The 24,880-nt window shown below is 44.7% G+C and overlaps 1 protein-coding gene across 1 annotated transcript in view; it reads left to right on the top strand.

The window, feature by feature from the left end:
* The window catches only part of REG4 (regenerating family member 4), a 65,713-nt gene extending 42,959 nt beyond the window's left edge, over nucleotides 1–22,754 (top strand). The window contains exons 4-10 of the mRNA XM_002928393.4: nucleotides 7,029–7,199; nucleotides 7,943–8,108; nucleotides 10,639–10,813; nucleotides 13,280–13,377; nucleotides 16,687–16,824; nucleotides 18,409–18,514; nucleotides 22,103–22,754. Of these exons, the coding sequence (XP_002928439.1) occupies nucleotides 10,747–10,813; nucleotides 13,280–13,377; nucleotides 16,687–16,824; nucleotides 18,409–18,514; nucleotides 22,103–22,170 (477 nt within the window). The 5' untranslated portion in view covers nucleotides 7,029–7,199; nucleotides 7,943–8,108; nucleotides 10,639–10,746 and the 3' untranslated portion in view covers nucleotides 22,171–22,754. The remainder of the gene's footprint in view (nucleotides 1–7,028; nucleotides 7,200–7,942; nucleotides 8,109–10,638; nucleotides 10,814–13,279; nucleotides 13,378–16,686; nucleotides 16,825–18,408; nucleotides 18,515–22,102) is intronic.
* Nucleotides 22,755–24,880: the final 2,126 nt, after the last annotated feature.

The raw sequence follows: 24,880 nt of genomic DNA, 5'->3' as shown, positions 1-24,880 counted from the left end.
TGCTCAACCCTGTAGCATCCTGGGCTGTGCGCCCCACACCCGGCGTCCCAGCCCTCACTTTCAGTGCCGGCGCATCTCTGTCCTTTGTGTTTCTAACCCCGCCGGCCGCCAGTCGCCAGCCACCCCGCGCGCGCTCCCGGAGCTCCCAGTCTCAGTCTGCTGTCTCGCGGGTGCCGTCCGCGAGTCCGCCTGCTCCCCCATGCAGGTGGCCCGCCAGCCGCCATCTGCCAGACGCCCCGCGCGCGCTCCTGGAGCTCCCGGTCTCAGTCTGGATCCAGAGAGCACACCGGAGTTCCAAAGCTCCTTGAGATTCTTGGTGGCGCGCGCTCCCAGCTCATGGTCTCAGTCTTCTGTCTCGAGGGTGTGGGTCCGCAATCTGCCCACTCCCCCATAAAGGTGGCCTGCCAGCTACCAGCCGCTAGCCATTCCGCGCGTGCTCCCGGATCTCCCGGTCTCAGTCTGGACCCAGTGAGCACACCAGAGTTCCAGAGTTCTGTGAGATTCTTGGTAGTGCACGCCCCTGGCTCACGATCTCAGTCTGCTGTCTCAAGGGTGCGGGTCTGCGGTCTGCCCGCTCCCCCATGCAGGTGGCTACCGCTTCCTGGGGCCCAGACACGGCGGCTCCCTCCCCCTTCCGTTTATCTTCCGGTATCTGTGCGCGGTTTCACGGCTTCCCACTTCGTACCTCAATACTCAGTGCTGGAGATGTTCATTTGTAGAGATCCAGATGTATCTTCCTGTGTCTCAGGCTGATTCCGTGTGTTCCTGCTGGTCTGGTACCTATCCAGCTCAACTCAGGGGACCAGCTGAAAAAGGGGTCCCCTACTCCTCCTCCATCTTAACTCCTCCCCCCCAAGTGTATGCTCTTTAATTCCATTGTTAGAAGTTCTGAAATTTAAAATTAATCTACAATGAAAAAAATCAGAACAGTACTTGCCTCTGGTTGAGGTAGGAATTGATTGAGAGGGGGCACAAGGAACTTTCTAGAGTGATGGAAATGTTCTATATCTTCGTAGGGGTTTGGTTTACACATTTGTGTGCACTTGTCAAAACTGAAAATCTATACTAGAGATCTGTGCATATGCTTTATGTAAATTTTACCTCAAAATAAAATCTGTAAATAAATATTTAACCTAGTAAATGATAGGTATGCTGATGTATTTAGAGGAAAGTGTACTGATGTCTACAATCTACTTTGAAATGCATAAAAAAAGAAACTCAACACGGATGAATGGGTACACTGGGATTTGGGTAATTATATAAATATGTGATAAAGGAAGGATGGTAAAATGCTAATGATAGATTCTAAGTGATGAGTATACAGATAAAAGTATACTACTTTTGTAAGAGCCTTTCAACTTTATGTTTGAAAATTTTTGTGATAATGAAGAACTGTACTTCAAGTCTTTTTTTTTTAATATTCAGTTAGCCACCATATAGCACATCATTAGTTTTTGATGTAGTGTTCAATGATTCATTAGTTGCATATAACACCCAGTGCTCATCACAACATGTGCCCTCCTTAATACCCATCACCTGCTTACCCCATCTCCCCACCCCCTCCCCTCTGAAACCCTCAGGTTGTTTCCTGGAGTCACTACTAGGTATTTACCCCAAAGATACAGATGTAGTGAACAGAAGGGGCACCTGCACCTCAATATTCATAGCAGCAATGTCCACAATAGCCAAACTGTGGAAGGAGCCGAGATGCCCTTCAACAGACACATGGATAGAGAAGATGTGGTCCATATACACAATGGAATATTACTCAGCCATCAGAAAGGATGAATCCCCACCATTCACATCAACATGGATGGAACTGGAGGGGATTGTGCACTTCAAGTCTTTGGAGATCCCACAAGGAGAAAAGTGCCATCCATGTCACAGCAGCCACACTAAGGATCGATCATGTTCATTAGAACACCACCTTCTCCCGAAGAATAGAGTGTTAAAAGACAGAGGAAGGCCAGTAAAGTATCCTGCAGACTGAGAAGTCACTTTAAGGCTGAAAAATGAAGCAAGCCACTCCATATTATTTATACAGTTTTATTTTGGGTAACTTACTGCCAGGGGGTAGCCTGCAGGCAGACAATCTAAGCAGTATGAGGCCGTTCTCTGTGTCCACTCTGCCTCATTTGGACCTCAAGCCACAGCTTATATAAAGCAAGGGGCATGGTGATAAGGCAACAGGGGAGTTATCTGGAGCGGCACCATCTGTACACCAGAGGGGAGAACAAAATGGAGTCAGTGCTGTCAGCATGCCTACAGAAAGTGTCCGTGTTTTTATAATCTGATATTTTAAAAAAGATTTTATTTATTTATTTGACAGAGAGAGAGACCATGAGCACACACAAGCAGAGGGGCAGGCAGAGGGAGAGGGAGAAGCAGACTCTCCACTGAGCAGGGAGCCTGATGTGGGGCTCAATCCCAGGACCCTGGGATCATGACCTGAGCTGAATCTGATATTGATTAAGTCTTCACGGTGTACTATGCAAAACTCCTTGCATTCATTATCTCATTTAATAGTCAAAACTTTCCTATGGTAGATGTATAATTCATACCTGATTTTATTAGTAAGAAAATAGAGTATTCTTGAGCCTAAGTATCTACCCAAAGACCGCCAGCTAGTCGGTGGCAGAGCCTGGTGAGAACCTGAATCTTGATGCCAAAGGCCGTGCACTGACACTGGCTTGCCTTCCTCCAAATCCATTATCTGAGTTAGAAATGCTGCAGAGATCATCCACCCCAATGTTATTATTTTGGAGATAATTAAGATGCCCAGAGAGGACTACGATTCTCCCACATGTGAATGCTCTTCTCATTAAAATCCGAGTCATTTTCTTTGGGTGGTTTTAATCCCTTATTCTGTGATAAATCACAGCACAGGAAATAGTATCAGTAATTTTTGATTTAGGATGAAAGAATTAAAAGACTGACAATAGTCAAGTGTTACTGAGGATGTGGAGCACTTGGAACTCTTGTACATTGCTGGTGGGAGTGTACAATGGGAAAAATTTGTCACTTTGTAACAAACTTAAATACACACCCAATGCATGAGCCAGCAATCCCACTCCAGTACTCTTGGAATGAAAACATATATTCATCAAGAGGCTAACAATGTTTATAGCAGCTTTAGTCAGAAGCTGAAAATAGCTAAAATGTCCATCAATCAAGAATGAGGAATCATAAAAACAATGACCTGTGCTTTATTTATGCAATGGAGCACTACTAGGCATTACAAAGAGCAAATTAATACAGGCAACAACGTGGAAGAATCACAAAAACACCAAGTCAAGTGAAACAATCCAGACATAACAGAGTATGTATTTTATTCACATAAAGTTAAAAAAGGGGGGCGCCTGGGTGGCACAGTGGTTGGGCTTCTGCCTTCAGCTCAGGGCGTGATCCCAGCATTGTGGGATCGAGCCCCACATCAGGCTCCTCTGCTATGAGCCTGCCTCTTCCTCTCCAACTCCCCCTGCTTGTGTTCCCTCTCTCTCTGGCTGTCTCTATCTCTGTCGAATAAATAAATAAAATCTTTAAAAAAAAAAAAAATAAAGTTAAAAAAGGAAAAGGCAAGACTAATCTGTAGTGATGAAAGTCACCTCAGTGGGAGGGACAAGAGGGAATTTCCCAGTAATGGGAATGTTCTACGTCCTGATTTGGGTTATTGTTACACAGCTTTATAGATTCATCAAAATCCTTCAAGCTTAATATGTAAGATGTATGCATTAAACCTAATATAGTAACATCATAATTTTAAAAATCTTCTTTTTTTAAGATTTTATTTATTTTTTCGACAGAGATAGAGGCAGCCAGTGAGAGAGGGAACACAAGCAGGGGGCGTGGGAGAGGAAGAAGCAGGCTCATAGCAGAGGAGCCTGATGTGGGGCTCGATCCCATAACGCCGGGATCACGCCCTGAGCCAAAGGCAGACGCTTAACTTCTGTGCCACCCAGGCGCCCCAAAAAATTCTTCTTAGAATGCAAAACTAAACACAATTAAACAAGGAATTTGGCCATAAGGGGAATACATTTTCACCTAGTCATCTTGAAGATGTGATATGGCAAGGCCCAAGAGACGAGAAACAAGTGGATAGTACAGTGGAAATAAAATGACTTGAAGAAGAAGGAAAGAAAGAAGGAAAGGAAGGTGAGAAGACGAAGTTTTGAAGCCACCAGAATTCCAAAACAAAAAGATAAATGAGAATGACCCCAAATCACATGCTATTGACCATCTGAAACAATGCAGAATTACATAAAAGGTGAAACCTCTTCCCTTTTCCTGTTCCCACCTCATTTTCCAGGGTAATCACAGAGAAATGCAGTTTGTATGCTTTTTCTAGGTACATAAATACATGCACACATAAATATCTGGATAGCTTTGTTCTTTTACAAAAATAGGATTACAGTCTACATATAATACTGTAATTTTCCATTAATATTATATGGTGAAATCCTAATAAAATAAAATAAAAGCAAACTAAAACCTTAGTCTGATAAGGTCTTTGTGAATATGACATAATTTATAAATCTCTTGGGAAATTGTAGAACAGTTTATATAGTAGTTTAAAAAATGGGTTTGATATTAGACAAACCTGTTTTTAAGTCTTTTGGGCATACAACAATGCCTCACTACCCCTCTCTCTCTCTTCTCTCGCCCTCCCCTCCCCTCTCTTTTTGCCCCTTGCTACCAAATTGCATGTTTATTGCTCAAAAGCAGAACTGTTTAGGTATGTGTCTGATGCTTCCATCCTGCTAATCAATACTCTTAGGGTCACACTTTCCACTCCGATCAAGGGAATGTCTACGAAGACAGCACTTCCCTAATGAATTGTGGGGCCTGGTATAACAATCTTTTCACATCTCCACATATGCATCTGTAAAATATGTATGTTTTCAGATAATAAGCCCAATCAAGTCAGTGGAAATCTTTAGAAGAAAGTATAGGAGATGGAAGATAACATACATTATATGTCTTCCTTGTATCAAGCACTGTCCTGGGCATTCCGATGTATTGAGTTTGGTTGAGAAAACACATTTTGAGGACCACCCAAGCGCCAGATATGCAGATAGAAATGGAAAGCCATATCCCTGTGCTTGAGAAGTGGCACCCTGTTGAGAGCAACAGGCCCATAAACAAATAATTTCTACACAACAAGGGGAATGTTATTACAGAAGGGGCAGGTTTAAGGCAGGGTTCCTGGAGGAGACAAACCTGGGTTGAAAGCACTGAAGGACAAAGAAGAGAGTTAGTTGTGTATACAGTTTTTCAATTTACATCTCTGTGCCATAACTACCATCGTGCCTCTTGAGCAAATCAGCTGATGCTTTCTAGCTGGTAGAGCTTTCCACAGATATAGATAGTAGATTTCCTAGGAAATGAGGAGATGGGGAGATTCCTCTATGCCACCAGTCCCCCACATCAGGGCCGAGTGAGTGGGCATAAACTCACCTACCCTCAAAGCAGGAGTTTCTCCAGATTAGCTATAAAAGTTAATGAACACCTCCTCAAGTGACTCATTTCCTCTCTCCTGTTAGTACGACTGGACCAATATCATGGGATGTTGCAGGGCTTGTCTGTAGCAGTGTTCATGGTCAATATCTCTGTCAAATATAAAAGGATTAAGTCTGAGACTAAAAATTTGCACACTATGGGGGTGAGGAACTCGTCCATAGTTGCGTTTTTTTTTTTTAACAATAAGTAATTTGTGCTGTTATCTTAAGATTTAGAATTGGAAAAAATTTCAAGACTTGCCTTCTTGTTACAGAGTTACTTCATGTTTTTCCCAAAAACCTCTACCAGACTTCATTTCTCACATTCCCTTAAAGTATTTTTCTTTAATCTCCTTCTCACACTGACCATTCTATTAGGTGCTCCCCACCGCACTGCCCCTGCCTGGCTGAGGTTCTTTTCTCATGCTGATCTAAGAGTATTGAGATGCTTAGATGTCAAAAAATAATTGACCCTTTCAAAAAACTTCTAATAGTCATCAACAGTAAAGTAGAAATTGTTAAATCATTAGCTAAAATGGGTACAAAGTGAGTTGCTGCCATACCAAAGCTGGAAATGATTTATTCTTGACTTCAAATGAAGAAGCAGTGAGAAGCTCTATTCTTTGACTCAAAATGGCATTCATCGGTCATTTGAAGAGGAAGGCAGAGGGATCACAGCCATCTGAGCTTCAATCAGGGAAACTAGAGTCATCAAACTGTGGATATGACAAAGATTATTTACTGAAGTATAACCTAGGTGTCAGCTTGGAGATCAAATTGAATTTGACTCAAATCTAAGCTGTAGTTTTCCCCACAAACTCCCCACAATTCCTTCAAGTTCTTGGGACTTATTTCTACAAAGTTTCTCTGTCTCTAAGCTTCTTCAAAAATAGGAACAATTTCTCTTTTGTTTCACATTGATCTGTTTTGATAAGAAATCCTCTCCCATTTTCTTGATTTCACTTATCCAATATGGTAGCCACTAACCACATGTAGGCATTTACATTAAAATGTAGTCGACAAAAATTAGGCTTGTGATTCAGGCTTCGTGTTTCAGGAATCAGAGAAACAGAGAATCATTCAGGCCTTGTGTTTTTCCCCAAAGCATCATCAGAATGCAAGAGGTTCTCTAAAACACACTTTGTACACCATGGAAACATGACTTTCTCCTGTCCTGCCACAGATGTTTACACAGGCTAGAAAAAGCTGATGGCAAAGCCTGAGTAGCATTGTAAAAAGAACCTTGGGTTAAGAGGAAGAAAGCCCAGCCTTTGATACAAACTTTACTCCAAACTAGCTGTGTATTGAATCAGTCCTGGTGTTTCTCTGGGCCTCGGGGTCCTTATCGGTAGAGCAAAAGCACAGGACTTGAGAAATATCATTATCCTTCCCAGCCTTAACATTCTAGACCATTGAGGTTGAATAATCTCTGACACTTTCAACATAGTTTAATTTTTCGCTACCTACACCAGAGAAGGAAATTGTGTTGCCTTTCCAAATAGGCTATTTTCTTGATTAGACTTTGTGATTCAGGAAACAGAGAAGGCCTGATGTCAACGTCCAGCTCCAACACTGACCAGCATTATGACCTGACTGAGCAGGCTCTCTACTATCTCTTAACATCAGGTTTCTTTGCTGTGAAATGGGGGTACATGTCCTACATCACTCCCAGGGATTCTGTTAGGAGCTCATGTAATGACTCAGGTAAGAACACCGCATGGTAAAATATTGTATCAGTGTAAGCTATTTTGACATAATTGCCCTGCATTAGGACAAGATTTCAGTGCCTTGTTCCTGAGGAACAAGGAGAAGGAGCTAAAACAGGTATTTGAGGAATGGGGTGCATGCTGAGGGGGATGGAGTTGGTACCTTAAAGAGAAAAGTCTGTATGGATCCCTCAAGCATACCACAGGGGTGCCTAACTTACCAGTCTTGGTAGCAAATCCTTTCTGCAAAGATAGACATATCCTGATTCTCCAGCGTTGAAGTGGGGCATCCTTATAGAAAGGAAGGAGATATAAAGGAAATTGACAGTAGAAAGGGATAAAAAGATTGACAGAAGGGACGCCTGGGTGGCTCAGTAGGTTAAGCATCTGCCTATGGCTCAGGTCTTGATCCCAGGGTTCTGGGATCGAGCCCCACATTGGGCTCTCTACTCAGTGGGGAGTCTGGTTCTCCCTCTCCCTCTGCCTGCCTCTCCCCCTGCTTGTGCTCTCTCTCTCTCTCTGTCAAATAAATAAATAAATAAAATCTTAAAAAAAGAAAAAAGATTGACAGAAGAAAAAGTAAATCCAGGGAGAGAAGATGAGCTTCTAACAAATTACAGGATGTTGTCAGTTTTGATAAGGTGGGGTGGGAAGGAAAGACTATTTACAAACAGGGAGGGATTCTCTCTGGCTATCTGATTCTTTCTCAAGCCTTGTCTCATACATTCACTTTGACTGCAGATAAGACTTTTATGGATGATTACTTCAAGCAATACTGTTGTTCTATGATTTAAACAAAGGTCATATAATTCCGGAAGCAAGAACATATAAGAACTCAAGAGACTGCCTGGGATCTCTCAGGACACTGAAGAAGGCTGGGGTCCTCAAAGCCTTGAGGGCCAACCAGGTAATCCTCCACCCGGTTGAGGGCAGAAGGCTTTCTTTGAACATCTGTTTTCCTTTACCAGCTTTTCACTGGGTCAGAAATGACAAGCTCCGGGTCTAATGATGTTAGTCATGCTTTTTGCTGCTGTGTTTTTTAACTTGACCTACGCATCTCTTTCTTGCCTTATTACAAAGAACGTTGCCTTTGGTGTCAGTGCTGGGTTAAATCATGGCTGTGAAATCTAGCAGCTGCAAAACTCTGGGGAAGTTCCTTAATCTCAATGAAGTTTGTCTCATCATGTGTAAAATAACGGTATCTACAAGGCAGCCTAGTTATGATTAGATTAGGTGACATGGGAGCATCCGGTGAATGTCAGGTTGTTAAGACCCACCTATGGATTATTCCAAAAGATGTTGTATCTCCCTTTCCCCAGACAGTTCATTGGACAGAGAAGTCCTTGCTGTTTGTATTTTAAGGGGGTTGCAGGACATTGAACATACCTCCATCACCTTTGGAAGGGAGGTTCATCAGAGAAGCGCAGGGTTAATGCAATGATGTAAAAGGTTGTGGGAGGGGTCCATCACAATCTTCACCTTTTGGTTTCCTTCTTTATTCACACTGTGTCAGAGCACTCACATTGACCTGTGTATGGATCCAATCTTCAGATTGTCCAGGAAAGTTTGAATATTATGTTCCATCATTCCCTTTAAACAATTATTTGATAGTTAGAATACATATTCTGATTTTTGGATCATAAAGTATGCTCAAGGGAGGATTCAATGAATTACTCATCCTAATAATTATTTGTGAAAAAAAATCTTAGATCCAATCTCATGCTTACGCTAAAATAAATGCCAGATGGGTGAAAATAAAAGAGAATGTGGGTAGATATTTTAATCTTATGTGGATGGTAATGGCCCATTTTTCTGATATAAATTCCAAATGTTATAAAGGAGAGGGTAAATACGATAATTTTTGAAATTTTCAGTGTGGCAAAAGATATAAAGAGGAGAAATACAAACTGGGAAATATTCTTAGTAATATATGAAAGACGATAAATGCACAAAGAAAGGCCCTACAAATTCCTGAGAAAAAAGATAGTAATCAAACAGAAAAAATGTGCAAAGCTGTAAACCAAAAATTTACCAAAGAAATTTAAAAAGCAAATCAATCATTATAGAAAAAGATGTTCAACTTCTTTTTAAATATTTTGATGAATTTTAAAAATTACTAATTTAAGTAATTTAATTATGAATATTAAAAAATACTAAGCAATGAGATTTTTCTTTATTATGCCAAAATTAGCAAGAAAAAAATGAACAGCTTGGGTGCTCCTTGAAGTTTGGGGGAACCAGCATTGCTGTCTATGAGCTATTATTGGAATGTACTGAACAACCCATTCAGAGAGATTTTAGCCAAGGGTATCAGTCTGACAGCAGGCATGTTCTGTCAAGTCACAGCCCTTTGTATGTGCATTTATACTAAAGAGGGAATCAAAACTGCATAATAGTTACACAAGGGGAAGAAGGTTCATTACAATCAATCAGTTTCTGAGAAACAAAACCAGGTAACAAAGTTCTATGACTCGATTTATATAAAATAATACACAAACCGAAAGATAGATGTATGTAGAAAGATGTCTATAAGCTATTCACTAAATTGTTTATCTCTGTGAGATAGAATTTACTTCCTAGTTTCTAGTTTTTCACGGATCCTTTAATAATTCATGTACTGTCTGGTGATGGGGAAAGATAACAAAGTTATTTTCTTTTAAAAAAGAACCAAAAACACAGTTATCGCTGAAGTGTGAAGGAAAGAGGTTTGCCCTAAAGTCGGGATATCTAGTTGTAGCTGTGTGACAAGGAGCACACCACTGCATACCCATAGAGTTCAGGTCCTCTCATCTGTAAAATGTGGGTATTGGACCATATATGCACTTTTAATTCTAACATAGACAAATTCACCCTTGGGACTGACTTGATTTGATTGAGTTGACAGCATAGAAAGTCCATTACTGTCCCATCTATGAGAAAGCTTGCCTTAGGCTCCCTCTGCTGGTCCTCCTGAGAATAGCAGGAGCAGTCTCTTCCAATATACCAAATGTCCCGTCCAGACTTTTTTTTAAATGATTTTTTATTAAATTATGTTAGTCACCATACAGTACATCCCCGGTTTCTGATGTAAAGTTCGAGGATTCATTAGTTGCGTATAACACCCAGTGCACCATGCAATACATGCCCTCCTTACTACCCATCACCGGTCTATCCCATTCCCCCACCCCCCTCCCCTCTGAAGGGATAAAGAAAGGGGGGGGTAATCAGAAGGGGGAATGAAGCATGAGAGGCTATGAACCCGTCCAGACTTTTAAACTCTTCAGCTCAGTACATTTACTGGACCAGAGGCCTTGCAGGTGAATTAAATATTCCTGATCGCTACATTTAGCTTGATATTCCCTTTATGGTATAATCTGGGTTTAGCTAGAAAAATATTTTTTCCTCTGTATGTGATTTGGCATCTAAATTCTTAGGTCTGTCTCACCCACTGTGTTCAGATTGCAGATCCAGGCGAATCCAGGAACTTCGAGGTAAAATTCAGAAGATCTCTGAGACCCTTATAGGAGAGGTTTCCGAAGCACTTCTGCTGCCTGGGGAAGAGGAAGATGGCCCCCCAAAGCATGCGGCTGCTCCTACTGCTGAGCTGTTTAGCCAGCACTGAAGTCCTGGCTGGTGAGTATCAGTGTTCACGCAGCACACTAACACAACCATCAATCCGCCCCACAAAATGTTTAGGTGCTGCAGGCAATAGATGTCAAAGACAGGAACAAAAGACAATGTCACGTGGCAAAAAGTGCAAGGACTGTAGAGTCAAACAAATTCTAACCTTGTGTGGTTGTGAGCCAAAGTTAAATTATCAACTGTATGTCAGTTATGAAGGGTGGACTTTCTCGTGAAGGGTGGAGATGATGTATTGAAAGCACCTGACACCCAGTAGTCAAGTGAGAGCTGTGATTAGAGGTACCCAACGTTCATGCATCTTTTTCCCATTTGAACATACGGGGAATTCTGGTTTGCAAGGGACTTCAGCCTCATTGGAGAGATGGCTCCTACACCCATGTAGACCCAGCATCGAGTACAAAGTAACATGTCAACAACATGAGAATCAATACCAATCTTCCAGTGGAGAAAGCTGGGAAGAAAACTGTACACATGAGCTAAGAATAAGTATCGTAGAATATCTGAAATGGAAAGAAATGAAACGAGGGCACATCTGGCATAATACTTCTGTTTATGAGGAAGATGAGGCCCGAAGGAACTGGAGACTCGCCCAAGATCACATAGCAAGATTACATGATGTTCTGGCTCCTGGTTCGGGGTGGCTCTCCTAGTCCCATGTGGCCCCATGAGGAAAACCATGGCTGAGCATGTATATAACCTGGCACTCCTCCCACCAGGGAATACTTTGGCCAAGGGGAGATGCACTGGCAGGACAAAGAGAAGCAGGGTTCTTTGGGCACCATGTTGGTGTCGTGGTGCATGTCTGTGGTCCTTGCCTTAGCCTACCTTTGATATGTCCTAGGGCTCAAAGACTCTCCACCCTCCACCCCATGCCAACTGCCAGCCACCAGCTCTCTCAATCCTATGGCTGCTCGGGACCTGGGGGATTCAGCCACTTTCTCCGACCCATGCTAGAGTGTGAAAGACTATGGGAGGCATTCCCCAAGCCTTCCTGTGGAGCCAACTAACCAGAGAGTTAGCTCCCGGCTGTTCTGGTTCTTGTTTCCCTGCAGAGACTTGAAATTCACCCAAGCTAAAGCCAGGGAGTGAGAAACCAGTCACCCTACTCTGGGTCTTCACCAAAGCTCTCTGGTTCCTGTCCCCCAGAAGAGGTAGAGCCAGGACACTCCCACAGGTCACTCCGTTGCTGTTCCATAGATCCTCTTCACAGCTGTAGAGACTTTCTGGGGTTGCTGCATAGGAAGATCCAGCTGGATAGGGCTGCGGGGCCTAGTCACGACAGCCCTTCCATGATAGCCTGCTAGCCAGAGTGGGGAGCTTATCTAAAAGCATAGGAGGCCCCTGGGGGATGAAAGAGAACAGGAGAATGGGGCGAACAAGGGACAGTGGTGTCATCTGAGTGGGGAGAGAGGAAGTGCTTGCTATGTGACAACAGTAGTCTGTGGACATCCTCTAGGAGCAGGAGGAACCCCGCACTGGTGTCCAGCCCTGGAGCACAGCCACAGGGTCACAAAGCCCAAATGTACCAGCCCTGCATTCCCTTCATCAGGCCCCCTGCATTTCCAGCCATCTCCTGGCTTCTTGAACCTTCAGATATGGTGACGGGGCCCCCTCACTAATCAACTAGCAGGAAGAGCTTATGCCTCTCTCTGTCATGGTTTCCTTGGCTTCCAGGCCTTGGTTCTCCTTCTCCTTTCCACCGTGCTTGCCTGAAAGATGCCCTCAACTTAAGGCAAACCTCAGTGCTCACTCTTGCTGTGCACAGCTTGCGAGCTTCTGCCCCCATGCCTCTGCTCACACACTCTCTTGGCCTAAAGTGTCCCCTCGCTACTGACTTACAGCCCAGCTCACCCATCTTTGATTCTGTCCAAGCTGTCATCTAACATGTCCTGTGTCCCCCTGACCAAAAACACCACTCCTTCCTTGTGATGCCGAAAACTGCTGATTTATGCCCTTTGTCCACTGTGGTGCTGCCTTGAATTATGGCTGTTTGACCTTATGACCAAAGTGGGGATTCTACCGGTTGCTGAGTATGTCTGCTCCAATTGTGCATTCCATAACTGGGGAGATAATCGCAGGGTGGCCTGGGGGGTCCCACCAGGCCCGCTGTGAAACTCCTAGCTAAAATTCCTTGGTCACCTGGCCTCCATAAGCCCCTAATCTTACAGACCACAGTGATGTTTTGAGTCTCCTGGAGTTAGTGTCATTTCAGAACTAGTATCCAATAATCCTCAAAAGATCTGATTGTATCCTTTTCTCCAATGCACAGTTACCCTTATAAAGGCCATAGTTCCCTTTGGAGAAGGCTGGGAGAAAGATTAACGGTATAAAGTTTTGGCAACATAGCAGGATCCTTCCTCAGGGCACACAGCCTCCCCATCATTCTGGAAACTGACCAGTGTGGGAAGTGATTGTATTTGCCATCCTGACTTGTGATTGCCTCCGATGTCTGTGCAGACATCCTCATGAGACCTAGCTGCGCTCCTGGATGGTTTTACTACATGTCCAATTGCTATGGATACTTCCGGAAGCTGAGGAGCTGGTCTGAGGCCGAGGTAAGAAATCTGGCCCCATGCTTGGATGGGTATCTCTAAAGGAGGGGGCCACCCAGAGCTGCAGGTCTTGTGTGACTCAGAATTAAGGGTCCTTCCTTGGCATTCTGAGGAGTCACCTGGCTGCTGAAATGGGAAGAAGGTGGTTGTGTGTTCCACTCATTCAGTTCTCAAAGCATTGATGGAGCATGTGACGGACCCTAGATGGGCCATGAAGATGTAAGAACAAGGAAGAAACAGCCATTACTGTCAAGGAGGTCACTGTCAGTAAGAAGGACAGAAATCCACAAATAGGGGAATAAGAAGATAAAGACTTTATAGAATCACTGAATGGCTGTACCCGATTTACCAGAAAGAGCAGTGTGCAGACAGGCATAGGGCATGGTCTTCAGAACCTCCTGACAGAAAGCGAAGCAGTCTAAACAAGTGGAAGGCTTCACCGTCTACACCACCCAACAAATGTACTGGTTTCGTTTCACTGAGGTTTTGTTTAGAAGATACCCCAGTGGCCGCTCCACCTCAGAGCAGTGTGGGGAGCCCATGCTGCTGTTTCTCTGGGTTGTGGTTGTTTCATTGATGTGACTGGTTGGGGGCGCCTTACGGGGAAATGTGGTGTGATCTGGGCCCAGAATAGCCTCAGAACTCTGTATATAAATACTTTAGCAATGATGGAGCACTTACCAAGTGATAGCTCTTGTGCATACAAAGTCTTCTCTGGCCTTAAAAAGTGCAGGAATTGTGCAAGATTGTGACATTTAAACAGAATGTTTCAATGCAGTGTGAACATGAGTGACTGTCCCAAGATTATACCCAGAGTAACTAGTGGAACAAACCCAGGGAAATCAGCCCTAATGCAATGCTTTCTGGGCTGATGTGGATGATAGTTACAGAGAAAGAGAGAGAGAGGAAGAAAGAGAGAGAGAGAGAGAACACTAAATGAAGAAGGTGTTTCCCAGACACTGTTCTCTGAAAGAAAGCAAGCTGATGGAGAGCAATGAAGGTTTCCTCAATTCTTGAGAAGCGATTGGAAGAAATCTTGCAAAGCCACCTGCACTGCTTGTCTCCAGAGATTTCAACACGAATTCTGCCAACACAAAGAGGAAGATACCTGGGAGACTTGGGAGTAATAGAGACCTGAGTTTTAATAATGACCCTGCCTTACAGAGTTAAGCTGTACCTCACTTGCCTGGTTTCTTGCTTTAAAATGGGGATGACACTTTATCCCACGGACTTCTCAGAAGAATTCATTAAAATAACTTGCAAAGAGCCTACGGCACATACTGGGTGCTCAGTTGAGGTTCTCAAGGCAAAAACAGTCCACAGGATTGATCCGGAGCCTTAGCAGAGTTAACCGGTTACTCCTGAACAGAATGCAGAGAAGGCGCTGGAAAAGGATCAAACAAAACTTTACCATGGCCACTGCTGCTGCTTGACTAGTGGCCAGTATTGAGGGTCCATCTTAGTTCTCGAGAGCCCTGGTATGGAGGGCTCATGAAGATGACGGGTAGATCTGATCTCGGACATGAGAGGCAGAGAGGTCTGAGTTCCGGGCCAGTTCCCTCACTACCAGGAGTGGGAACCTGGAGGAAAAGCTCACTGAACCACTTGGAGCCCATTTCCTCTTCTGTCCCAGGAATCCCTTGTGAATGGTACTCTCACTAAATGTTGACTGGCAACCTGGCTTCCATGCCTCACAAGTTTGGAAGTCAGATGATATTAGGGGTCTGGAAGCATTCTGGTGTTGTGAAGTGGTGGGTAAACGGGAAGCCTGCATGAATATTCAACTCTATCCACGTCTCGTCATGAGCCCAATACTAGAGGGAAGCATTGGAAGAGCAACCACAGCCAAAGCCACGTTTTTATTCAATTAAATTGTATTAAGTTTTATCATGTAGGCAGATTCTGTAACACAACCCCCAAAGAGCATAAAATAAGTATATATCTATACGTAGCTATAAGATGTGTATACATAAAAGTTTGTCTTGTTTAATTGATCAGTAAAGCTTCCGGTTAGGGAATGGTTATGCCGCATCTTCCATCCAATACCTGAAACAAAAGATGATTATCATTGTAACCGATAAGAAAAATCCAGATCACGTTCTCTTGCATAGGAATGAAGGTAGCATCTTTGAAGAACAAGAATTTGGGATAAAAAAAACCACATATAGCAGTAAAACAAATTTGGGCCTGGAGCTGAGAGTTTTAAAAGTTGCAACAGAGCCAATAGTTACATGCTCACATACCAGCCCCTGTTCTAGTTTAACTTGGATGAAGACACTCAAAAGTCCAACTAGATTAAATCCTGTGGCTACTGCTGAGGAAAAGCAAACAGACAGGCACATTCATCTAGAATCAGAAAGTCACGAACACGGGATCTTCACTCCTAAACCAACATCCGAGGAGTCTCCCCTCTCCTGGAGGAAGCATCACCGAATTTTAGACAATCCACACTATTCCTATTTGGTACCAAGTAAAGATAAGGTACAGAGCGCTGTTTACAATTTATAGTGTACTGTTCTTGTGCAATATAGGGCCAGCCGGAATAATTTAAAGTAAAACGGACATCGAACTTGGGAGTTACGCAGACCTGGGCTCTATTCTTGGGCAACTAAGTCTAACACCCTTTTCTGATCATGCATTTCTCCACCATCAACTAAAGATGGGTCCTACTTCCTGAGACTGGCGTGAGGATTCAGTGGGACAGCATGTGTGAGGCGCTCATGATTTTGGAGGTGCTCCGCGAAGAACACCACCCTGCTCTACCTGTTCTGAGACGCATCCTGTTCACGTCTGAACGCCTCCAAAATCAGGTGTTCCCTTAGATAAAATAGCAGTGATTTTTTTCTCTCTTTCTTTTCTAGTGGGACATGAAACAAGGGGCACATTTTATAATCAGTGATTTCTTAGACTTATTGAAATGCAGAATTAGAATATATAATTATAGCCATTATTGCCTCACACAACTCCCTTGTGTAGCAGAGTAATTATTTCTTCGACTTTACAGAGAAGGAGTGTGAGCCTCAGAGAGGCCACGTGACTTGTCAAGGTCACATACAGTAATGGGATGCAAGACCAGGAGGACCCCAGGCACGTCCACGGACCCTAAAGCTCACAACCTTGCCTCGAGCAGCCTCTTCTTCTGAGACCCCACACTTGGGGCAGTTGTGTTTTCTCCTTTGGGGATGGGCGGTGTCGTGGGGTGTAGACCCCCATTCTGGTGGAGGTGGGGCTCTGCACTCCATGTTGCTTCGTACACTAGGGTTCTGGGGTGAGGACTGTGCTTTTAAAACTTCAGAGATGTCTTGCCCACAGTTCGAGTGTCAGTCCTACGGAAACGGAGCCCACCTGGCATCTCTCCAGAGCACAGATGAAGCCATCACGGTAGCAAAGTACATAACTGGCTACCAAAGAAACCAGCCTGTGTGGATCGGCCTGCACGACCCAGAAAAGGTAACCTCAGACTTGGCCCATAGATGCCCCCTGGGGAAACCCGGATAGATAGCGCTTAGTCTGGGAAATGGCCTCCAGCCCTACTGACAGGGGCACAGGTCGTGAACTTCCTTCAGTCACTGCCTCCAATCCATAGAGGCCAAAGCCTCAAGCTCTGGGTCTCACTTCTGGCTCTCAGTGGAGGAAATTATTTCAATGGCATCATTTTATAGAACTTCTATCTAAGTAAAGTCCTCCCAAATCTTAGAACACCAAATTACTGGCTTTTCAGAGCCTTAAACAAAGTTGTGTAAGTATATATACGTATATACATACATATATACATTTGTACATACATACATATATGCGTATCATATACACATATACATAAATGTAATCACACACACACCTGCTAGGGACCCAGCTTAATTAAATTCCATTAGATCTTGAGTTAAAGTTGGGAACTTTCAGCCACGGTTTTTCCTAGATGGTATTGCGTTTTTTATGTCATCCATGACTTTTTTCACTAGGCCCTTGTTTCACTCTCCATCAATACCTCATTGTAAAGAATGGCATGGGTGTGGGCTGGTTGCAGAGGTCTTTATGTGGGACCTGCAGTTTACACATTTTTTGTGGGGCTTCTATCATTAACCCAAACAAACATAAGAAACACAAGAAGAGAACCCCCAGGGTTTCTGTTTCTTGACAAAACTTTGTCATAGATGTTGCCAATATTTTTATAAAATTATACATTTTTATGTATTCACATTGCTATCAATCAGAACTCTCTCTTTCAGAGTCCAGACAAATATTTACAACTATTTATACCGGATTTGTTTTGGTAATTTAATTTTCTACATTCATAACTGAAGAAAGTAAATAGCTCATAAAATCCTTTAAAAAATTGTGCAATGTCTCTAGTTATCAAAGAAATGCAAATTAAAATAGCAATATAATTTGATTTATCAGATTATCATACTTTTGCTTTGTCTTAATGCATAATATTTTTAAGGATATAAAGAAATATAAAGAAAGTCCCCAGTAGATGGGGACTTAAATTCCTACAATTGAAAAATGTTTGGAAAGCAGTTTGGTCATGCATATCGGTACCCTCAACATATTGACGCCATTTGACCCCTTCATTCTACTTCTGGGTTTCCATCCTAAGAAAATAAGTTTAAGCACAGAAACAGCTCTAGGAACAAAGTTGTTCATGTCAGTATTCTTTCTAATGAGAGTACATTGGAAACAATGTAAACATCATCAACAGAATTAAGGCAAATTCTAGTATATTATTACCATTTAAAAATGTTTAGAAAGCAAGATGCACAGCTGAAGAGGTATTTTAAAGGTCACCACATATGTTAGCACATAAAAATACTGTGATAGGGAAAAACGTTTACATCAGAAGGAAGTATACCAAATTGTTAGTGTTTTCCTCTTGGTGATTAAATGGGGTGAGTTTTCTATTTTTCATTCCGTGCACATTTCTGTGCCTCCCCAGTTTTTGCAACGACACATTTTTATAAGTTTCCAAGGTGCTAGAGGGGAGCGCCTGGCCGTGAGGCCTGCAGGTGACTGTCCTCCTTCTCTGGTCACTTGCAGAGGCAGCAGTGGCAATGGATTGATGGAGCCTTCTATATATACAAAAGCTGGGCTGGCGCGTCTGAGCATGGCAACAAGTACTGTGCGGAGATGAGCTCCAAGAACGGTAAGTTCTCACACACTGCCCCTTGCCTTTTCCCAAATCGCAGCTCCTGCCCTTTACCTGTAAGAGCAAAAAAATGGAACATCTGCTCCCCATCGCCCCATCTGCACCAGCAACTCTGTTTTCTACGGGACAGTGGCCTTGCCACAGACATGGTGTACCAACCTTCAGTCGGCTGTGACCATTTTACAGTCTTGGCCATACCCATGACCCAGCTGTTCAGTTATCTACTTAATATGTTCTTGAAATCCACTCACTTTCTCACTTAAATACGCTTATTTTTAAATCCTATTATATTCATACCGTGAGGGAGAAAGATGCCACATTTTGGGAAACCCAGACTACCAGGTGCAAATATGTGAGACCCCTGCTGGCTTCTTGATAGTCAGGGTTCCCCAGGAGCCCTGTGGACCTCCTCTTGGCCTGCATTCTTCCCTCTTGTTTGTTTCCCGGAGTTTTGTCCCTGAAGTGCAGGGCCCAGAACCTCAGGGGCAAGCTGCGTACAGTCACGTGAGTCTCCTTGTTTCTCTTGTCCGCTTTCATTCCTCGCTTTTTAAGCCAATGAGGTAGAGTTTTCGACCTTTGTACCGATGACATTTGGGCTGGATAATTCTTCGTTGTGGGGGCTGCCCTGTTCATCATAGTTTTAGGATGCCCTGGTCTCTAATCATTAGATGCCAGTAGAACCACCCCTCCCCCAGCACAAGTTGTTTCCACCAAAAATATCTCTAGACATGGCCAAATATCCCTTTGGGGCAAAACTGCTCGCATTTGAGAACCAGAGCAGATAAGTGATATGGAAGATCTCCGCTATAAAGTAAGAAAACGGATTATTAAAGGTAAAGAGGCTACTCAATGCCAAAGACAATATCCCAGTGGGTTTAAAAGGCCCCAAGGTGTCACCAGGACACCCCTCCGAGGCAGGAAGTGAGTCTGGGAAAGGCCTGGACTGAGGACTCAGGGATGTGAGGCAGGGTGACTGTCATCTGAGGAATAAAGCTTATAAGCACAAAAAAGAGCAGGAAAACTTTCCAACAGCAAAGAATGAATGGTAGACGGAAGGCACCAACTCTGAGGCCAGGTCTAGACCCTTCACGATACGAGGGTTTCCTCACAGATGAAGGAGGGACTTCTCACAGACTTGCAGAGACTGCAACCGTTGCTGTGAACAGCTCAAGACAGCCAGATGGAAGGAACACAACTGAATCCAATAGGTAGAAGCTAACAGAATGTGGATTTTTGTCTAAATTAAGGAAAAAATTTTGAACAATTAGCACTACACAAAAATCGAATGGGCCACCCCCAGGAAGTAGTAAGAACCCCATCACTAGAGTTAACCAAGCAAAAGTGGACATTGTAGCTGCTAAAAGTGTTAGTAGGGAAGCTCCAAGGCACATGGAGAATCAGTTGAGGAACGCTGTAAAAATACAAATTCTAGGCATCACTTTGGACCTACAACATCCGAAGCTCTAGGGCTGGAGGCCAGAGCAGCTTTAGGGAAGCCGTGGACCCGATGCCCTCCAGAGTCCTTCCCCTGATCCTGAGATTTCAACAGGACCACGTTCTCAAACACAAGTCTTTCCTGTCTGTCCACGTTCATAGAGGCACGTTCCCAGGAATGAAGCCACTTGTGTGGGAGCCGGAAACCTGACATCCCCCTGAACACACCAGGTCTTTCAGAATCTCTTCCTTTCCTGGGGTCACTCAGCCCAGCTCTGAGCCACCAGAACACAGGTGCTCAAGCCAGAAAAGCACAAGGAACACAACAAGGATTAGTGAGAAACTGGTAGAAGATAGACTTTTAGAGAACCTTCCCTTGGCCCCATCAGTGTCATTTTATATTTGTGTAACAGATTTAGCCCCACCAACTCGGGGCTGAATTGCTTCTTTAAGACTCCAAAGGCATAGTACTAATGGACCAAAACACAGCCACGCGCACACATACTGTGTGTGACTGGACTCGTTCCTCTGTTCCATCTTTTTAGAAGGACCCTCCCAGGGCATTTTGTCTGGTTGGTTCTTCTCTCGCCCTCTCTGACCCCGTTTCTGCACCACAGCGGCTCTCTTGTGACTCTCTGGCAAACCGCACTTCCCGCGCTTTCTGACACTTCTCCTGGTCCACCCTGACACATTTAATAATGATAACTAGGGTGCTACAATTTGAAAAGAAATTTCATATTCAGTGGAGTTGGGGTCAAGACCATGGGCTCTGCATTCTGAATGCCTGGGGTAGGATTCCATTCCTACATGTAGCTGTGTGACCTTGCACAGATTTCCTCCTTCTCTGGGCCTCAGTTGCCCCTCCGTAAAGACGGCAAACCAAGAGGACGAATCATGTGAATACGTAGAGGTGAAGTGCTTATCCCAGTGCGGGTTAGGCTCACGGTTCCCGCCACCTGGAGGGAAGGGCTGTAGTCCCTACACACGCCTCGCTGGTGTTGCGGAAGGGAGGAGGCACCAGGGCGGGACCCGCAGGTCAGAGCCAGGCAGACATCCAGACGCGGCACTCTGATGCTCACACCGCACCGTGACAAGTGACTCCATGCACGGCAATAGTTGGACCTCTCTTCAAAACCATTTCAGTTTCAAGAGACCACCTCCTGGTGCACCTGGGTGGCTCAGTTGTTAAGCGTCTGCCTTCGGCTCAGGGTGTGATCCCAGGGTCCCGGGATCAAGCCCTGCATCGGGCTCCCTGCTCCACTGGGAGCCTGCTTCTTCCTCTCCCACGCCCCCTGCTTCTGTTCCCTTTCTCACTAGCTGTGTCTCTCTCTGTCAAATAAATAAATCTTAAAAAAAAAAAAAAAGATCATTTCCTCCTTGCTCTAGATCCTTCTTTTTAAAGGGATGGCCTGCGGGCTATGACTGGCTTGGCAGCTTCCAATTCTTTGACTTTCCAACAGGTGCTGCTTAGTGCCTCAGCTGTGAACTCCGGAGAAATCACCCTCACAGCCTCACAGCACCCTGTTTCAAGCACAAAGGACCCCACTTTCTGTGGGTTCATGTCAAGCTCTGCCTTCCCTCCAAAGGAATGCTGGCATGGGGCTTCGGCAATTGTGTGTGACGTTTAAATTATTTTTCTTTCTGGTAATGAAGTTAGTTCCGGTATTAGTGTCTGGTTTTTCAGAGGGACAGAAGTTACAGTTTGAATTTGCAGAGAGACAGATTTCTTTTAAGGAACTGGCTCATGCGATTGTCGGGCTGGCAAAGCTGACGTGCGCAGGGTGGTCCAGCGACCAGAGACCGCAGAACAGCCGATGTCACAGTCCTGGGCACTTTGGATGCAGAATTCCTTGCTCCTTGAGGAAACTCCAGCTTTTCACTGATGGGATGATTACCCATATTATGGGGGGTAATCTGCTTTACTCAGTCGACTAATTTAAATACTAATCACAGCTAAAAACCAAAAAAGCCCTCACAGCAGCATGTAGGGTGGAATTTGACCCAACACCTGGGCACACGTCCCAGCCTAGAGGACACATGAAATGAACCATGGCAGTACCTTCCCGGCAGTTCCAAGCAAAACACCCAGGTAGCACGGGTCAGTGCAGGACAGAACTGGATAGATGTGAACGTCTGCTTCTTTTTTTCCAGATTTTTTAACCTGGGAGAGCAACCACTGCAGCGAGCGCCACCACTTCTTGTGCAAGTACCGGCCGTAGAGCGAGCCTGGAGGCCGTGCCCACGCCAGCGCAAGCCCCTGTCCTCTCCCTCTGGGCGTGCCGCCTGCGTCTGCTCATCATCTGGGAGTCGCAGCCACTGACACTCATGAGGCCCTTACTGCACTCACTTCTTTAGGTTTATGAGCGGCCAGGTCCTCAGCCCCGGCGGACGGTGGCTTCTAGCTCTAAAGGTCAGCCCGGGGATCTGTCCCCACCGTCTTCTGCTTTCCTCCTCCTCACCTCCGGCTGTTGCGGAGGAGGGAGGGGACTGGTGAAGTAGCCGGGTGCTGGGCCGTCCGGGGTAAAGGATTGAAGACAGGAGGAGGAGCCTCAGGAGTGAGCCCCCAGCCGCCTTCAGCGTCTGCACCCTCTGCCCTTTTTCTAGTGCCCACACCCTCCTGCTCAGACACCTGCTTAGTTTTCCTTTCACTGTCTCCTTTCGGGAATGCTTACCAGTAGGGTCCCTATTCGGCTGATGTGGACCATAGATTCCAGAGCCATCGCTTAATAAACAGCTGTCTGCAGAGAAGATTGCTCTGTTCCAGTTCGGTAGTGATGGGAATGAAAAAGTGAAATAAGACTCAGAAAACATACCCGCGTGTTTCTTCATCTCCTCCCTCCTAGTCCCTGCCTTTCCTCAGAATAGCCCCCTCCCCCACCTCACTGAAGCCCTGGTCTGACTAGAGGAGAGAGGGAGGCCTCGCGCCTGGCCAACCTCTGTGTGAGGGTGAGTGGGTGGGGGTTATTTATGTGTGAGTGCAGAAGCTGACGAGGGAAGACACAAGTCACAGCCAGTGCCCTGGCGCTGCCTTGGGCTGACATCCCTCTCTCCCCAGCCACTAACAACCCCATCACCTTGCTCAAGTCTCTCTGCCTGGTGACACCTGAGATCCCTTATGAGGCGGTTGCTCCAGTACTCAGGAGGTAATTTTTCCCTCGTATAGATTTGTGACTTTCTAGGTCAGGAATCTACTTGGCCATGTAAAAAGAAATAATATTGACTTGACAATTACAGAATATGTGGCTTTGGTGTGATCACATTTGCATTTCTTAGAAGCACCAGAGAGGAGAGGACATGTGGCCAGGCCATGCAGTTGAGGCTGGGTGGATGGCCATTGGTTTCCCGCACATTGCTCTGCCAAGCAGTCAACACAAAATCTACTACCCGAGAACCTGAAAATGCTCCCCTATGACCTTAGCAGGCTGGGACCGGCTGTCACATGCTGGCTCAGAGAAGAGTGCAATGAGGAGAAGGGAAGTGAGCAGGTAGAGCACTGGCTCTCTCATGCCACTCTCCCACGTCTTCCTACCTTCCCCCACACCCTTGTCACTCTTTTGGTAACCAAAGAGGAAGACATCAGAAATAATGTGTTGCTGCTGCTTCTTCTTCTTTTTTTTTTTAAAGATTTTATTTATTTATTTGAGAGAGAGAGAGAAAGCACAAGCAGCGGGAGGAGCAGAGGGAAAGGGAGAAGCAGACTCCTCACTGAGCAGGGAGCCCGATGTGGGACTCAATCCCAAGACTCTGGGATCGTGACCTGACCCAAAGGCAGACGCTTAACCGACTGAGCCACATAGGCACCCCTGTGTTGCTCCTTCTAAGGATGAAAAAGCTTATTAACCCAAAGAATAAATGTCTTAATGGTGGGAGCTCAGACAAGAGATGACAGGCAGATGGAAAAGGGTCATTCTTTCTAAGCTGATATACCTTTAGCAAAAAGCAACCACAAATTCCTATGAGTGTTCTGGGCAAGCCACCATCGGAGAAACAAACAAAGGTATCAGATTGTATAACAGAGATGGAAGATAAATCTGGAATGCCAGACTGATAGAAGCCATGTAAGAATCTCGTTGGATTAAGTGCCAGATTCTGTGGTATTTCCTGTAAGAATTAACAGAATGTAAAGGAAACATGGATCACAATATCCCAAAAAGGGAGAGGTTTTCAATGTCCCCTGACTGTGGCACATAGGAGAGAGAAAAGATACCATGGCCCACCCACGTCCCTTAACTCATTCATCCTCTCCTGAGAAAAAGCTCATCATAGCAGAATAAAAGAAACAAAATAAAAATCCAAAAAGTGACAAATAACATATACACGGACACAAAACAAAGTAAAATCTAACAGTCATTCTGTAAATACATTAAAAATATTTAAAATATGTTTAAAACAGTTCCAACTGAATAGCATAGCCAACCTAAAACACTCATGGTGACGCGGCACTAAGCACCCTCCCTGAGATTGACGGAATGCCAACGAGCCGCGCATGCGCGAGCGCAGCGTAAGCTTCGTGACGTTCCCAAACAAGGGCAAACAGCCACACGTCTTATTAGAAGGTCGGTCCTTGGTTAACTTTAGAACTGTGCTTGTTTCCAGCTGTGCATATAGAATTTTAGTAATCTTTAACTATTAAGCGAGTAGGTATACCATCCAACAGAATTTTATTGAATGCATGCTATGTCCCCATCAGTGGACAAACACGATAAATCCCATACGTTATAGAGCATGTATTTCAGCAGGGGTGAGGAGTGGAGGGAAAACACAACTAACTAAAGAAGTAAATAATGTCCTATAAGGGGGTGACAGGCACTGTGATGGAGACACAGAGCCAGGAAGGGGTACGTGGAGCGGGCCTGGGTGCGCTATGTATGGACTAGTTAGTGTGCTCTTGGTCACAACTGACAGCCCGACTCTCTAAGCAAAAAAGAG

This window comes from Ailuropoda melanoleuca, chromosome 2 (genome assembly GCF_002007445.2).
Source record: "Ailuropoda melanoleuca isolate Jingjing chromosome 2, ASM200744v2, whole genome shotgun sequence".
In the NCBI taxonomy this organism is placed as follows: Eukaryota; Metazoa; Chordata; class Mammalia; order Carnivora; family Ursidae; genus Ailuropoda; species Ailuropoda melanoleuca.
This window is presented reverse-complemented; position numbering and strand designations above follow the sequence as displayed.